Source organism: Salvelinus fontinalis, chromosome 16 (genome assembly GCF_029448725.1).
Source record: "Salvelinus fontinalis isolate EN_2023a chromosome 16, ASM2944872v1, whole genome shotgun sequence".
Taxonomy (NCBI): Eukaryota; Metazoa; Chordata; class Actinopteri; order Salmoniformes; family Salmonidae; genus Salvelinus; species Salvelinus fontinalis.
This window is the reverse complement of record NC_074680.1, coordinates 44,572,304-44,589,552: the sequence shown is the minus strand read 5'-3', so window position 1 is coordinate 44,589,552 and position 17,249 is coordinate 44,572,304. Positions and strand designations below refer to the sequence as shown.

General features: G+C 46.8%; 1 protein-coding gene and 1 long non-coding RNA gene across 2 annotated transcripts in view; one reads left to right on the top strand and one right to left on the bottom strand.

Moving 5' to 3' along the window:
• Positions 1-14,469: 14,469 nt before the first annotated feature.
• LOC129813230 (solute carrier family 22 member 6-like) overlaps positions 14,470-17,249 on the bottom strand; it is a 12,609-nt gene continuing 9,829 nt past the window's right edge. The window contains exon 10 of the mRNA XM_055865521.1: positions 14,470-15,217. Coding sequence (XP_055721496.1) covers positions 15,093-15,217 — 125 coding nt within the window. The 3' untranslated portion in view covers positions 14,470-15,092. The remainder of the gene's footprint in view (positions 15,218-17,249) is intronic.
• Positions 15,997-17,249, top strand: part of LOC129813231 (uncharacterized) — a 2,033-nt gene continuing 780 nt past the window's right edge. Inside the window, exons 1-2 of the long non-coding RNA XR_008753133.1 lie at positions 15,997-16,805; positions 16,903-17,249. The exon at positions 16,903-17,249 is cut by the window's right edge and continues 780 nt beyond it. This is a non-coding gene — a long non-coding RNA (uncharacterized LOC129813231). The remainder of the gene's footprint in view (positions 16,806-16,902) is intronic.

Below are 17,249 nucleotides of genomic sequence, written 5' to 3'. Positions count from 1 at the left end.
TACCCTCCTATAGGTTTACAACAGGGCTCTCCAACCCTGTTCCTGGAGAGCTACCCTCCTATAGGTTTACAACAGGGCTCTCCAACCCTGGGTCTGGAGAGCTACCCTCCTGTAGGTTTACACCAGGGATCTCCAACCCTGTTCCTGGAGAGCTACCCTCCTGTAGGTTTACAACAGGGATCTCCAACCCTGTTCCTGGAGAGCTACCCTCCTGTAGGTTTACACCAGGGCTCTCGAACCCTGTTCCTGGAGAGCTACCCTCCTGTAGGTTTACGCCAGGGCTCTCCAACCCTGTTCCTGGAGAGCTACCCTCCTGTAGGTTTACACCAGGGCTCTCCAACCCTGTTCCTGGAGAGCTACCCTCCTGTAGGTTTACACCAGGGCTCTCCAACCCTGTTCCTGGAGAGCTACCCTCCTGTAGGTTTACACCAGGGCTCTCCAACCCTGTTCCTGGAGAGCTACCCTCCTGTAGGTTTACACCAGGGCTCTCCAACCCTGTTCCTGGAGAGCTACCCTCCTATAGGTTTACAACAGGGCTCTCCAACCCTGTTCCTGGAGAGCTACCCTCCTATAGGTTTACAACAGGGCTCTCCAACCCTGTTCCTGGAGAGCTACCCTCCTGTAGGTTTACACCAGGGATCTCCAACCCTGTTCCTGGAGAGCTACCCTCCTATAGGTTTACAACAGGGCTCTCCAACCCTGTTCCTGGAGAGCTACCCTCCTATAGGTTTACAACAGGGCTCTCCAACCCTGTTCCTGGAGAGCTACCCTCCTGTAGGTTTACACCAGGGATCTCCAACCCTGTTCCTGGAGAGCTACCCTCCTGTAGGTTTACAACAGGGATCTCCAACCCTGTTCCTGGAGAGCTACCCTCCTGTAGGTTTACACCAGGGCTCTCGAACCCTGTTCCTGGAGAGCTACCCTCCTGTAGGTTTACACCAGGGCTCTCCAACCCTGTTCCTGGAGAGCTACCCTCCTGTAGGTTTACACCAGGGCTCTCCAACCCTGTTCCTGGAGAGCTACCCTCCTGTAGGTTTAAACCAGGGCTCTCCAACCCTGTTCCTAGAGAGCTACCCTCCTGTAGGTTTACACCAGGGATCTCCAACCCTGTTCCTGGAGAGCTACCCTCCTGTAGGTTTACACCAGGGCTCTCGAACCCTGTTCCTGGAGAGCTACCCTCCTGTAGGTTTACACCAGGGATCTCCAACCCTGTTCCTGGAGAGCTACCCTCCTATAGGTTTACAACAGGGATCTCCAACCCTGTTCCTGGAGAGCTACCCTCCTATAGGTTTACAACAGGGATCTCCAACCCTGTTCCTGGAGAGCTACCCTCCTGTAGGTTTACACCAGGGATCTCCAACCCTGTTCCTGGAGAGCTACCCTCCTGTAGGTTTACAACAGGGATCTCCAACCCTGTTCCCGGAGAGCTACCCTCCTGTAGGTTTACACCAGGGCTCTCGAACCCTGTTCCTGGAGAGCTACCCTCCTGTAGGTTTACACCAGGGCTCTCCAACCCTGTTCCTGGAGAGCTACCCTCCTGTAGGTTTACACCAGGGCTCTCCAACCCTGTTCCTGGAGAAATACCATCCTATAGGTTTACACCAGGGCTCTCCATCACTGTTCCTGGAGAGCTACCCTCCTGTAGGTTTACACCAGGGCTCTCCAACCCTGTTACTAGAGAGCCACCCTCCTGTAGGTTTAAACCAGGGCTCTCCAACCCTGTTCCTGGAGAGCTACCCTCCTGTAGGTTTAAACCAGGGCTCTCCAACCCTGTTCCTGGAGAGCTACCCTCCTGTAGGTTAACACCAGGGCTCTCCAACCCTTTTCCTGGTGATCTACCCTCCTGTAGGTTTACACCAGGGCTCTCCAACCCTGTTCCTGGAGAACTACCATCCTGTAGGTTAATACCAGGGCTCTCCAACCCTGTTCCTGGAGAGCTACCCTCCTGTAGGTTTACACCAGGGCTCTCCAACCCTGTTCCTAGAGAGCTACCCTCCTGTAGGTTTACACCAGGGCTCTCCAAACCTGTTCCTGGAGAACTCCCATCCTGTAGGTTTACACCAGGGCTCTCCAACCCTGTTCCCGGAGAGCTCCCTCGTGTAGCTTTACACCAGGGCTCTCCAACCGTGTTCCTAGAGAGCTACCCTCCTGTAGGTTTACACCAGGGCTCTCCAAACCTGTTCCTGGAGAACTACCATCCTGTAGGTTTACACCAAGGCTCTCCAACCCTGTTCCCAGAGAGCTCCCTCCTGTAGGTTAACTCTAACCCTGTTCCTAGAGAGCTACCCTCCTGTAGGTTTACACCAGGGCTCTCCAAACCTGTTCCTGGAGAGCTCCCTCCTGTAGCTTTACACCAGGGCTCTCCAACCGTGTTCCTAGAGAGCTCCCTCCTGTAGGTTAACTCCAACCCTGTTCCTGGAGAGCAACTCTCCAGTAGATTTAAACCAGGGTCTCCAATCCTGTTCCCGGAGATCTACCATCCTGTAGGTTTACACCAGGGCACCCAAACCCTGTTCCTGGAGAGCTACCGTCCTGTAGGTTTACACCAGGGTACCCCAACCCTGTTCCTGGTGAACTACACACCTGTAAGTTTACACCAGGGCTCTCCAACCCTGTTCCTGGTGAACTACACACCTGTAGGTTTACACCAGGGCTCACCAACCCTGTTCCTGAAGAGATACCCTCCTGTAGGTTTACACCAGGGATCTCCAACCCTGTTCCTGGAGAGCTACCCTCCTGTAGGTTTACTCCAGGGCTCTCCAACCCTTTTCCTGGAGAGCTACCCCCCTGTAGGTTTAAACCAGGGCTCTACAACCCTGTTCCTAGAGAGCTACCCTCCTTGAGGTTTACACCAGGGCTCTCCAACCCTGTTCCTAGAGAGCTACCCTCCTGTAGGTTAACTCTAACCCTGTTCCTGGAGAGCTACCCTCCTGTAGGTTAACTCCAACCCTGTTCCTGGAGAGCTACCCTCCTGTAGATTAACTCCAACCCTGTTCCTAGAGATCTACCCTCCTGTAGGTTTACACCAGGGCACCCCAACCCTGTTCCTGGAGAGATACCGTCCTGTAGGTTTACACCAGGGTACCCCAACCCTGTTCCTGGAGAACTACCATCCTGTAGGTTTACACCAGGGCTCTCCAACCCTGTTCCTGGTGAACTACACACCTGTAGGTTTACACCAGGGCTCACCAACCCTGTTCCTGAAGAGATACCCTCCTGTAGGTTTACACCAGGGATCTCCAACCCTGTTCCTGGAGAGCTACCCTCCTGTAGGTTTACTCCAGGGCTCTCCAACCCTTTTCCTGGAGAGCTACCCCCCTGTAGGTTTAAACCAGGGCTCTTCAACCCTGTTCCTAGAGAGCTTACCCACCTGTAGGTTTACACCAGGGCTCTCCAACCATATTCCTAAAGAGCTACCCTCCTGTAGTTTTAAACCAGGGCTCTCCAACCCTGTTCCTGGAGAGCTACCCACCTGTAGGTTAACTCCAACCCTGTTCCTAGAGAGCTACCCTCCTGTAGGTTAACTCCAACCCTGTTCCTAGAGAGCTACCCTCCTGTAGGTTAACTCCAACCCTGTTCCTGGAGAGCTACTCTCCTGTAGGTTTACACCAGGGATCTCCATCCCTGTTCCTGGAGAACAACCATCCTGTAGGTTTACACCAGGGCTCTCCAACCCTGTTCCTAGAGAGCTACCCTCCTGTAGTTTTACACCAGGGCTTTCCAACCCTGTTCCCAGAGAGCTACCCACCTGTAGGTTTACACCAGGGCTTTCCAACCCTGTTCCTAGAGAGCTACCCACCTGTAGGTTTACACCAGGGCTCTCCAACCCTGTTCCTGGAGAGCTACCCTCCTTGAGGTTTACACCAGGGCTCTCCAACCCTGTTCCTAGAGAGCTATCCTCCTGTAGGTTAACTCTAACCCTGTTCCTGGAGAGCTACCCTCCTGTAGGTTAACTCCAACCCTGTTCCTAGAGAGCTACCCTCCTGTACATTAACTCCAACCCTGTTCCTGGAGGGTTCGCCTCCTGTAGGTTAACTCCAACCCTGTTCCTGGAGAGTTCGCCTCCTGTAGGTTAACTCCAACCCTGTCCCTGGAGAGCTGCCCTCCTGTAGGTTAACTCCAACCCTGTCCCTGGAGAGTTCGCCTCCTGTAGGTTAACTCCAACCCTGTTCCTGGAGAGTTCGCCTCCTGTAGGTTAACTCCAACCCTGTCCCTGGAGAGCTACCCACCTGTAGGTTAACTCCAACCCTGTCCCTGGAGAGCTACCCTCCTGTAGGTTAACTCCAACCCTGTTCCTAGAGAGCCACCCTCCTGTAGGTTAACTCCAACCTTGTTCCTAGAGAGCTATCCTCCTGTAGGTTAACTCCAACCCTGTCCCTGGAGAGCTACCTACTGTCATGTACGTTCTTGCTCCAACAGCTGATTCTTCCGATTAACTGGTTGATTGGTTCCAACTGGGGTTGGAGTGAAAAGCTACAGGAGACGGAGGGTTGTAGTGATGTGCCAGGCCTGTTCATTACTGCTGCTAATGGCTGGGGTAGTCTTGTCCTGGGCTGGGGTAGTCTTTTCATGGGCTGGGGTAGTCTTTTCATGGGCTGGGGTAGTCTTTTCATGGGCTGGGGTAGTCTTGTGCTGGGCTGGGGTAGTCTTTTCATGGGCTGGGGTAGTCTTGTGCTGGGCTGGGGTAGTCTTTTCATGGGCTGGGGTAGTCTTTTCCTGGGCTGGGGTAGTCTTTTCCTGGGCTGGGGTAGTCTTTTCATGGGCTGGGGTAGTCTTGTGCTGGGCTGGGGTAGTCTTGTCCTGGGCTGGGGTAGTCTTTTCATGGGCTGGGGTAGTCTTGTGCTGGGCTGGGGTAGTCTTTTCATGGGCTGGGGTAGTCTTGTGCTGGGCTGGGGTAGTCTTTTCCTGGGCTGGGGTAGTCTTTTCATGGGCTGGGGTAGTCTTCTGCTGGGCTGGGGTAGTCTTGTGCTGGGCTGGGGTAGTCTTGTGCTGGGCTGGGGTAGTCTTGTGCTGGGCTGGGGTAGTCTTGTCCTGGGCTGGGGTAGTCTTGTCCTGGGCTGGGGTAGTCTTTTCATGGGCTGGGGTAGTCTTTTCATGGGCTGGGGTGGTCTTGTGCTGGGCTGGGGTAGTCTTGTCCTGGGCTGGGGTAGTCTTGTCTTGGGCTGGGGTAGTCTTGTGCTGGGCTCGGGTAGTCTTGTGCTGGGCTGGGGTAGTCTTGTGCTGGGCTGGGGTAGTCTTTTCCTGGGCTGGGGTAGTCTTTTCCTGGGCCCGGGTAGTCTTTTCCTGGGCTCGGGTGGTCTTTTCCTGGGCTCGGGTGGTCTTTTCCTGGGCTCGGGTAGTCTTTTCCTGGGCTCGGGTGGTCTTTTCCTGGGCTCGGGTAGTCTTTTCCTGGGCTCGGGTAGTCTTGTCCTGGGCTCGGGTAGTCTTGTCCTGGTCTCGGGTAGTCTTGTCCTGGGCTGGGGTAGTCTTGTCCTGGTCTCGGGTAGTCTTGTCCTGGGCTGGGGTAGTCTTGTCCTGGTCTCGGGTAGTCTTGTCCTGGTCTGGGGTAGTCTTTTCATGGGCTGGGGTAGTCTTGTCCATGGCTGGGGTAGTCTTGTCCTGGGCTGGGGTAGTCTTTTCATGGATTGGGGTGGTCTTGTGCTGGGCTGGGGTAGTCTTGTCCTGGGCTGGGGTAGTCTTGTCCTGGGCTGGGGTAGTCTTTTCATGGGCTGGGGTGGTCTTGTGCTGGGCTGGGGTAGTCTTGTCCTGGGCTGGGGTAGTCTTGTCTTGGGCTGGGGTAGTCTTGTGCTGGGCTGGGGTAGTCTTGCGCTGGGCTGGGGTAGTCTTTTCCTGGGCTCGGGTAGTCTTTTCCTGGGCTCGGGTGGTCTTTTCCTGGGCTCGGGTAGTCTTTTCCTGGGCTCGGGTGGTCTTTTCCTGGGCTCGGGTGGTCTTTTCCTGGGCTCGGGTGGTCTTTTCCTGGGCTCGGGTGGTCTTGTCCTGGGCTCGGGTAGTCTTGTCCTGGGCTCGGGTAGTCTTTTCCTGGGCTCGGGTAGTCTTGTCCTGGTCTCGGGTAGTCTTGTCCTGGGCTGGGGTAGTCTTGTCCTGGTCTCGGGTAGTCTTGTCCTGGTCTCGGGTAGTCTTGTCCTGGTCTGGGGTAGTCTTTTCATGGGCTGGGGTAGTCTTGTCCTGAGCTCGGGTAGTCTTGTCCTGGTCTCGGGTAGTCTTGTCCTGGGCTGGGGTAGTCTTGTCCTGGTCTCGGGTAGTCTTGTCCTGGTCTCGGGTAGTCTTGTCCTGGTCTCGGGTAGTCTTGTCCTGGTCTGGGGTAGTCTTTTCATGGGCTGGGGTAGTCTTGTCCTGAGCTCGGGTAGTCTTGCCGTTATGGCAGCTGCTGCAGCTCCGCACACACGCACACACACACACACACACACACACACACACACACACACATAGGCCCACACACACACACACACACACACATAGGCCCACACACACGTAGGAGTTTGATCATCCTTTAGTGGTTCGGTGACAAGAGGAATGCTTTCATTTACACAGTGGCCGACCACCGTGCCAAAACACACACCACTGTGTCGACACAGCAGGACATGAATGTGCGTGTTCTCGCTGCAGGTGAAGTGTGAGGTGATTGTAGAGATTGTGCCTAGGTGATGTATTAAACTGTGACCTCATGCCCAGCCAAAATAAACACACTGACTTCCCAATGCACCTTGGGTAAGGAGACCAGCAAGCTAGTGTGTGTGTGTGTGTGTGTGTGTGTGTGTGTGTGTAGGGCAAACTTCAAACGCAGTAGTCACAGACCTTCCTAGTACCTAGTAGCCTTGTGCTCTCTCTCTCTCTCTCTCTCCTTCTCTCTACCTCTCTCTGTATCTCTCACTCTGTCTCTCTCTTGCTATCTCTCTTTGTCTCTCCCTGTCTCTCAAGGGCGTTATTGACATGGGAAACATATGTTTACATTGCCAAAGCAAGTGAACTAGATAATAAACAAATGTGAAATAAACAATTAAAATTAACAGTAAACATTACACTCACAAAAGTTCCAAAATAATAAAGACATTTCATATTATTAGATAATCATATTATGTATATATACAGTGTTGTAATGATGTGCAAATAGTTAAAGTACAAAAGGGAAAATAAATAAACATAAATATAGGTTGTATTTACAATGGTGTTTGTTCTTCACTGGTTGCCCTTTTCTTGTGGCAACAGGTCACAAATCTTGCTGCTGTGATGGCACACTGTGGTATTTCACAAAGTAGATATGGGAGTTTATCAAAATCTGGTTTATTTTCTAATTCTTTGTGGGTCTGTGTAACCTGAGGAAATACACTACTGTTCAAAAGTTTGGGGTCACTTAGAAATGTCCTTGATTTGGAAAGAAAAGCTTTTTTTTTTGGTCCATTAAAATAACATACAATTGATCAGAAATACGGCGTAGACATTGTCAATGTTGTAAATGACTATTGTAGCTGGAAACGGCAGATATTTTAAATATAATATCTACATACAGTTGAAGTCGGAAGTTTACATACACTTAGGTTGGAGTCATTAAAACTCGTTTTTCAACCACTCCACAAATGTTTTGTGGATGACACAAGTAATTTTTTCACCAATTGTTAACAGACAGATTATTTCACTTATAATTCACTGTATCACAATTCCAGTGGGTCAGAAGTTTACATACACTAAATTTCCTTTAAACAGCTTGGAAAATTCCAGAAATTATGTTATGGCTTTAGAAGCTTCTGATAGGCTAATTGATATCATTTGAGTCAATTGGAGGTGTACCTGTGGATGTATTTCAAGGCCTACCTTCAAACTCAGTGCCTCTTTGCTTGACATCATGGGAAAATCTAAAGAAATTAGCAAAGACCCCAGAAAAAAAATTGTAGACCTCCACAAGTCTGGTTCATCCTTGGGAGCAATTTCCAAACGCCTGAAGGTACCACGTTCATCTGTACAAACAATAGTACGCAAGTATAAACACCATGGGACCACGCAGCCGTCATACCACTCAGGAAGGAGACGCGTTCTGTCTCCTAGAGATTAACGTACTTTTGTGCAAAAAGTGCAAATCAATGCCAGAACAACAGCAAAGGACCCTGTGAAGATGCTGGAGGAAACAGGAACAAAAGTATCTATATCCACAGTAAAACGAGTCCTATATCGACATAACCTGAAAGGCAGCTCAGCAAGGAAGAAGCCACTGCTCCAAAACCGCCATAAAAAAGCCAGACTACGGTTTGCAACTGCACATCGGGACAAAGATCGTACTTTTTGGAGAAATTTCCACTGGTCTGATGATACAAAAATAGAACTGTTTGGCCATAATGACCATTGTTATGTTTGGAGGAAAAGGGGGGAGACTTGCAAGCCGAAGAACACCATCCCAACCGTGAAGCACGGGGGTGGCAGCATCATGTTGTGGGGGTGCTTTGCTGCAGGAGGGACTGGTGCACTTCAGAAAATAGATGGCATCATGAGGCAGGAAAATGATGTGGATATATTGAAGCAACATCTCAAAACATCAGTCAGGAAGTTAAAGTTTGGTCGCAAATGAGTCTTCCAAATGGACAATGACTCCAAGAATACTTCCAAAGATGTGGCAAAATGGCTTAAGGACAACAAAGTCAAGGTATTGTAGTGGTCATCACAAAGCCCTGACCTCAATCCTATAGAAAATTTGTGGGTAGAACTGAAAAAGCATGTGCGAGCAAGGAGGCCTACAAACCTGACTCAATTACACCAGCTCTGTCAGGAGGAATGGGCCAAAATTCACCCAACTTATTGTGGGAAGCTTGTGGAAGGCTACCCAAAATGTTTGACCCAAGTAAAAAAATGGAAATGCAATGCTACCAAATACTAATTGAGTGTATGTAAACGTCTGACCCACTGGGAATGTGATGAATGAAATGAAAGCTGAAATAAATCATTCTCTCTACTATTATTCTGACATTTCACATTCTTAGAATAAAGCGGTGATCCTAACTGACTGACCTAAGACCGGGAATTTTTACTAGGATTAAAAGTCAGGAATTGTGAAAAACTGAGTTTAAATGTATTTGGCTAAGGTGTATGTAAACTTACGACTTCAACTGTAGGTTGCTAGATCGAATCCCGGAGCTGACAAGGTAAAAATCTGTCGTTCTGCCCCCTAGGCCGTCATTGTAAATAAGAATTTGAATTTGTTCTCAACTGACTTGCCTAGTTAAATAATTAAAGAAAATAAGCGTACAGAGGTCCATTATCAGCAACCATCACTCCTGTGTTCCAATGGCACGTTGTGTTAGCTAATCCAAATGTATCATTTTAAAAGGCTAATTGATCATTAGAAAACCATTTTGCAATTATGTTAGCAGAGCTGAAAACTGTTGTGCAAATTAAATAAGCAATAAAACTGGCCTTTAGACTAGTTGAGTATCTAGAGCATCAACATTTCTGGGTTCGATTACAGGCTCATAATGACCAGAAACAAAGCACTTGCTTCTGAAACTCGTCAGTCTATTCTTGTTCTGAGAAATGAAGGCTATTCCATGTGAGAAATTGCCGGCATTTCTCAATAGCAAGGCTATGCTCACTGAGTCTGTACATAGTCAAAACTTTCTTTAAGTTTGGGTCAGTCACAGTGGTCAGGTATTCTGCCACTGTGTACTCTCTGTTTAGGGCCAAATAGCATTTTAGTTTGCTATATATTTTTGTTAATTATTTCCAATGTGTCAAGTAATTATCTTTTTGTTTTCTCATGATTTGGTTGGGTCTAATTGTGTTGCTGTCTTGTGGCTCTGTGGGGTCTGTGTTTGTGAACAGAATCCCAGGACGAGCTTGCTTAGGGGAGGGACTCTTTGTCAAGGTGTACGCTACTGGTGGAGAAGTCAGCTACAGGAGAGCAGAGAGTTGTGAACAGGCGCACACTTTGTTAAGGCAGAGGCAATAAAACAGACAGACGCCACTGTGTCTAAACCTCCAGCCAACGGTAAAAAGTGCAATGCGCGAAACAGTCACAAAAAATGAGCAAATGTTGTACAATAAACATCCATCATGAAAAGCCACGGACTAACGGGAAAAACCCAGCCTGGCGCGTACACACGAACACGAACACGTAACAAAAAACAATTTCACACAAAGACATGAGGGGGAACAGAGGAATAAATACACGCAGTGTGATTGGGGAATGTAAACCAGGTGTGCAGGGAACAAGACAAAACAAATGGAAGAATGAAAAATGGAGCGGCGATGGCTAGAAAGCCGGTGACGTCGACCGCTGAACGCTGCCCGAACAAGGAGAGGAGCCGACTGTAATATTTGTGTTGTGGAGAAATGACCAGGCAGGAGATGGGAGTACAGTTAGTTTTCCTTTAGTCAAAACCTCTCGTGCTCTACAGTTCCCAGGGCACAATAGTGTGCATGTGCATTTCCTATTAGGTGTAGTAACGTAACACTGTCGTAATACATCACCGCTTAGTAACAGCATAGTAACTAATATAAACAGATGTAGATCCCAGATAGTACACCGAAGTCGTGACACTCTTCTCCAGGTTGATCTCTCTGTTGGTGATGGCTTTGTTACGGAAGATTTGGGAATCTTCCTTTTAGGTGGTTGTAGATTTTAACGGCTCTTTTCTAGATTTTGATAATTCCCGGGTATCGGCCTTATTCTGCTCTGCATTATTTGTTTTTTTCCGTTGTACACAAAGGATATTTTTGCAGAATTCTGAATGCTGAGTCAAAATTTGGTTGTTTGTCCCATTTTAGAGAATTATTGAGCGGAACCCAGACCTCACAACCATAAAGGGCAATGGGTTCTATAACTGATTCAAGTATTTTTAGCCAGATCCTAATTGGTGTGTTAAATTTTATGTTCCTTTTGATGGCATAGAAGGTCCTTTTTACCTTGTTTCTCAGCTCATTCACACCTTTGTGGAAGTTACCTGTGTTTCTGATCTTTAGGCCGACGTACAGTACCAGTCAAAGGTTTGGACACACCTACTCAATACAGGGTTTTTCTTTATTTTTACTGTTTTCTACATTGTAGAAACATAGTGAAGACATCAAAACTATGAAATAACACATATGGAATCATGTAGTAACCAAAAAAAGTGTTAAACAAATCAAAATATATTTGAGATTCTTCAAAGTAGCCACCCTTTGCCTTGATGACCGCTTGGCATACTCTTGGCATTGTTTTCTTCGTGTATTTCTGTACTGTTTTAGTGTTTCACCATAGTGAAGGTGTATTTTCTGGTTCTCTCTCACTTTCTCAACTCAACGTTTCGGACGAACAGACACTCACTCTTTCTGACTGACAGACAGACAGTGATGTAGTTGTATTCTAAAGGACTCTCTGTTTCTTGTATTTCTGTGTTTCAGTATCCTATAAGATTAGTCCAAGAGCAGCCGAAAACTATCTGTGTGTGTGGATGAAACCGCCTAGCCAAATCAATACATTCTCACACGTTTATCACATGGTCAGCTCAATCCATTACCGTTGTTTCTGCAACATTGTGAACACAGGTCGACTTGCGCATTCACCTAGGCATACTGTTCACCAAGGCATACTGTTCACCAAGGCATACTGTTCACCAAGGCATACTGTTCACCAAGACATACTGTTCACCAAGGCATACTGTTCACCAAGGCATACTGTTCACCAAGGCATACTGTTCACCAAGACATACTGTTCACCAAGGCATACTGTTCACCAAGGCATACTGTTCACCAAGGCATACTGTTCACCAAGGCATACTGTTCACCAAGGCATACTGTTCACCAAGGCATACTGTTCACCAAGACATACTGTTCACCAAGGCATACTGTTCACCAAGGCATACTGTTCACCAAGGCATACTGTTCACCAAGGCATACTGTTCACCAAGACATACTGTTCACCAAGGCATACTGTTCACCAAGGCATACTGTTCACCAAGGCATACTGTTCACCAAGGCATACTGTTCACCAAGACATACTGTTCACCAAGGCAAACGGTTCACCAGCATGATCCACTGTATACAACTGTGATCATGTGCCTGTTCCTAGGGGTGGGTGCGTGGTACACGGGGCCTCTAGTCGTCACGGCGATACACCCGTTCACAGGGCGACAGCTTGGCGACCTGAGCTTCAACCCCAGCGACCGCATCACCGTGGTTACCAAGACAGAGTTACAGTATGACTGGTGGGAGGGAACGCTAAACGGACGGACCGGAATCTTCCCCGCTAACTTCTTGTCCTACCCCTGAACACACACACACAAGTCTGTCACACACATCAACACTTACATTGCTGGGAAGGATGTTTGAACACACTACTTAGACACACACATCATCACACTATGGAAATACACACCAATTAATGCACACATACAGTGCATTCGGAAAGTATTCAGACCCCTTGACTTTTTCCATATTTTGTTACGTTACAGCCTTATTCTAAAATGAATTAAATAAATACAAATCCTCATCAATCTACACACAATACCCCATAATGACATCACAATACCCCATAATGACGAAGCAAAAACAGGTTTTTAGAAATGTTTGTCAATGTATAAAAAAAATATAAAACAACTTTGCAATGAGACTCGAAATTCAGGTCAAGTTCATCAGTTTCCATTGATCATCCTTGAGATGTTTCTACAACTTGACTGGAGTCCACCTGTGGTAAATTCAATTGATTGGACATGATTTGGAAAGGCACACACCTGTCTATATAAGGTCCCACAGTTGACAGTACATGTCAGAGCAAAAACAAAGTCATGAGGTCAAAGGAATTGGAAAGCTCTGAGACCAGATTGTGTTGAGGCACAGATCTGGGGAAGGTTACCAAAACATTTCTGCAGCATTGAATGTCTCCAAGAACACAGTGGCCTCCATCATTCTTAAATTTAAAAAGTTTGGAACCACCAAGACTCTTCCTAGATTGGCCGCCCGGCCAAACTGAGCAATCGGGGGAGAAGGGCCTTGGTCAGGGAGGTGACCAAGAACCCGATGGTCACTCTGACAGAGCTCTAGAGTTCCTCTGTGAAGATGGGAGAACCTTCCAGAAGGACATCCATCTCTTCAGCACTCCACCAATCAGGTCTTTATGGCAGATTGGCCAGACGGAAGCCACTCCTCAGTAAAAGGCACATGACAGCCCGCTTAGAGTTTGCCAAAAGGCACCTAAAGACTCTCAAACCATGAGAAACAAGATTCTCTGGTCTGATGAAACCAAGATTGAACTCTATGGCTTAAATGCCAAGCGTCACGTCTGGAGGAAACCTGGTACCATCCCTACATTGAGGCATGGTGGTGGCAGCATCATGCTGTGGAGATGTTTATGTACACACACTACTCGCCATACTGCCATTGTTACGATGCTGGATCAACTTATTTAATATTAAATAATATTTTATCTTAACAAACCTGTTTGGGTTTCTCTATGGATGTGTGGATATTTTTAAATAACCTGGTGTAGTTTCTCTTCTGTCCAGAGGAGGGCGATGTATAACTACTGTCAGTCTGTATCCCCATTTCCTACCTTCACCTCATTCTTTTTTTATATCACCTCATTTAAAAAAAAAATAAGAATTTCACCTTTGTTTAACCAGGTAGGCCAGTTGAGAACAAGTTCTCATTTACAACTGCGACCTGGCCAAGATAAAGCAAAGCAGTGCGACACAAACAACAACACAGAGTTACACATGGAATAAACAAGCTTGCAGTCAATAACACAATAGGTAACCGCAATAATAACCTTATATGCCCTGTCATGCATTTAAAAGCATGGGATTGGTGCAAGCATGGCTGGTCAAGATGTCAAATAGGTAAATAGAGGCATTTTAATTAAATATATGAAGAGTGCCTTGGGCCTCCTTTCTTTTTGACGACCAATTCACCCCTTTTACCAAAGAGCACCTTCTGTCTACCAACATGTACTATTGTGTCCCTTAGTAGCGCTTCCCTTCCTCCTCTTTCTACGATGTCATAGAGGTGATTTCGTTCTAATTCCCCCATGTCCACGTGACAATGCACCACTAAGCACTCACTTTGTTGGTACGTGTGAATGGATGTGTGTGAATGGTGAATGATTGTCCCAGGGTGACTAAGTCTATTATTGCAGAACAGGAGGGTGATATGCACATCCTAAACTCCTAAACCACCGGTGCAGATAAAGAAATGAGGGGCCCACACACACACACACACACAGAATATAGTTCCCCAGTTTCATCTTCGTCAAGGGTAATAATATACTGGAGAGCAACTATACTCCATGTGAGGATCCCTAATTTCCTTATAGTTGATTCTTGCCCCTGGTAGGGTAACTTTCCCCAAATTCCCTGGTTTCCCAGAACTCCTGGTTGGAGGATTCCCGGATTTGCTGCTTATTCCCTTGTAATACCAGGAACCATCGACCCTGGATTTCTGGGAAACCCGGAGGAGGTTAGCGGAATTGTGCAACCCTAGACCCTAGTCAGACAAACACACATTCTTATGAAATTGAAAAATCTATTTTTTTTTTAATTTAATATCAAAGAACAGGAAATCTACAGTCTGTACAGGAGAACATTCCTCGGCCTATAAGAACACACAACAGCACATAATGAGAAACAATTGGTCATTTCAACAGCGTGACCCTGCCACCGGACAGGACAACATTCCTACACATAACTACAGACATCTGATTTCAATATCAAACATACAGCAACAAGACCACACCCTTTATGATAAGACAGCCCCCCCCCCCCCCCCCCCCCCATCGAAAGTCAACTTGATATGAAACACAGTGTAGAAATGTCAGCAAGGTGCAAGGGAGAATCATGATTGTGCAAGGATAACAAGGATTGTGCAAGGATAAGAAAATGCACACACAGAACCTTCCTGCAGAGCTGTTCACACAATGCTACATTAGCAATGTTTCCTCACATCTCACACACGCGAGCCTCTGCAGGCTGTGGGAGATACAGGATCAAACCTATAAAACACTAAAACCACGGTCGTGTTCAGTAGGGCACAACGTCTCAAAATGTATTGCAATGTTTATGGTTCAAAGTTCAGGTAGTACCTCCCAGTTTATTGCGTTCTGTACCAACTGAGCACCGTGGAACTTCAAATACATGTATCTACAGCATGTGTGTGTTTGTGTACGTGCAGTTTGAGTTAGTTGAGATCCTGTGGGTTGTGGGAGGGCTTCTCTGGGTCTCCCAGGAACGGGTAGGCTTCGCCAGCTGGGGTATCCGCTGAGCACCTGTCAGGAAATACACACACAAATCTCAGCTGGAAAGACGTTAACCTACAAGAGTCCACTAATTCCTCAGAATGTGTGTCTCTACTGAACATGCTTCTTGGTCCAGGACTCTGGTTAGCAGGCCACAGACTGGGGGTTACGGTTACCCCACTGGGCACAAACTGGTTAAATCAACATTGTTTCCACATCATTTAATATGTATATATATATTTAATGACGCGGAATCAACTTGGGAAACTGAATGGATTTGCAAAAAGTCATCAACCTAATGGATTCGGGGGGTGGATTTTATTCTCAACTTTTAACCTAAATCAACTGACATGGTCAAATGCTTTGTTTATTTCTTGTTGAATTCACGTAAGCTGACAGACAACTCAATCAAATATAAATCAATATTAGACGTTTAACTGGTGTCTGCTCAGTGGGTAGGGACTGAAACAGGTCACATGATACACCTGGCAGCAACAGAGGGTTTCTGGAAGTGGATTCTCAATCCTCGAAACGTGTGGTAATATTTTAATATTAGCGATATCAATATCACTATGCAACGTAGACGTAGTATTTTCTACTGAGATTGCAAAACAATTCATATAATGAGATGCACATCTAGTACCTCTGTGTTGAGAAATCCTGCTTTTACCGTCAGTTTATGTTTCAAAGTGCAACAAAACCTTCACTAACCACGAGCCTCGTGGTCTGTATCGTCCAATCACAGAAGAGATACAAGTCACATGATCTTTTAGCAGCTATAAGGTGCCATCAAGCGTTCTCTAACAGACCACGTGACTTGAATCTGCTCTGTGATTGGACGACACAGACCGCAATGCTATATGTGATTCGATGTTTTTTTGCCTCCTACACAGTGTTGTACCCTTGACTTTAAAAATATATATATAACACAGTTTTTGTAAAGCGATTTCTAATCTTCTGAATTACTGGTTCACACCGGTTTGTAGCTATTCACCACTTGGAAACACGATAAAAAGCATGTTAAAAGTTGTATGCTGAAAATGAGTGGCCGTGTCAATTCCTGGAACCGTAACCGTGGAAAGAGGGGAGTTGCAGCCTTATAGAGGTAGAGGGAGAAAGGGGGTAAATAGCTGACCTAAAAGGAGAGGTTACGTAACACACCAACTGCCTGTGAACTCTTGAGTATAGCGTTTCACAGGCAGCTGCTGTTGACGACACACTGAAGAGAGACAGCAAGTCACCAACCAGTTGATCGCGATCTCCAAGACATTTCTAGTCGATCACCAAACATTTCTGTAAAAAAAGACAACGATAAAGCCTTGCGTTCCTTGTTTTTCATCTCACGTGCTAGGTGCACTGGATTCACTCTGCGCGCAAGATAGGCAAACTATTGCCATTTTGAACTGCTTCATGGGTACAAACTGCCTTCCTAGTGGGCGCAGAGAGCAAATCAAGTGCACCGCTGGCCAATCGGATGAATCAGATGACTGTCTGCAGTAACGTAGCTGGCGTAAAAGAAAGCTACAGGAAAGTTGATATTGTGAGATTTCAAAGTGTTTAAAACCACGACTAGAGAGAGACTGTCAACGAATACAGCAAAGAGCTGCTGTTTTTATGAGTGAGTTCATGTTTAAATTCCTACTCAGCACTGTCAACACTTTGTATTCAACACTTTTATAACCCATACAATGCACATTCTCCCTACTTCCACTCAGCGCTACAACCAACACTGCAGCAGTAATGAATGACTACAACCAACACTGCAGCAGTAATGAATGACTACAACCAACACTGCAGCTGTAATGAATGACTACAACCAGCACTGCAGCAGAAATGAATGACTACAACCAGCACTGCAGCAGAAATGAATGACTACAACCAGCACTGCAGCAGAAATGAATGACTACAACCAACACTGCAGCAGTAATGAATGACTACAACCAACACTGCAGCAGTAATGAATGACTACAACCAGCACTGCAGCAGTAATGAATGACTACAACCAACACTGCAGAAGTAATGAATGACTACAACCAACACTGCAGCAGTAATGAATGACTAC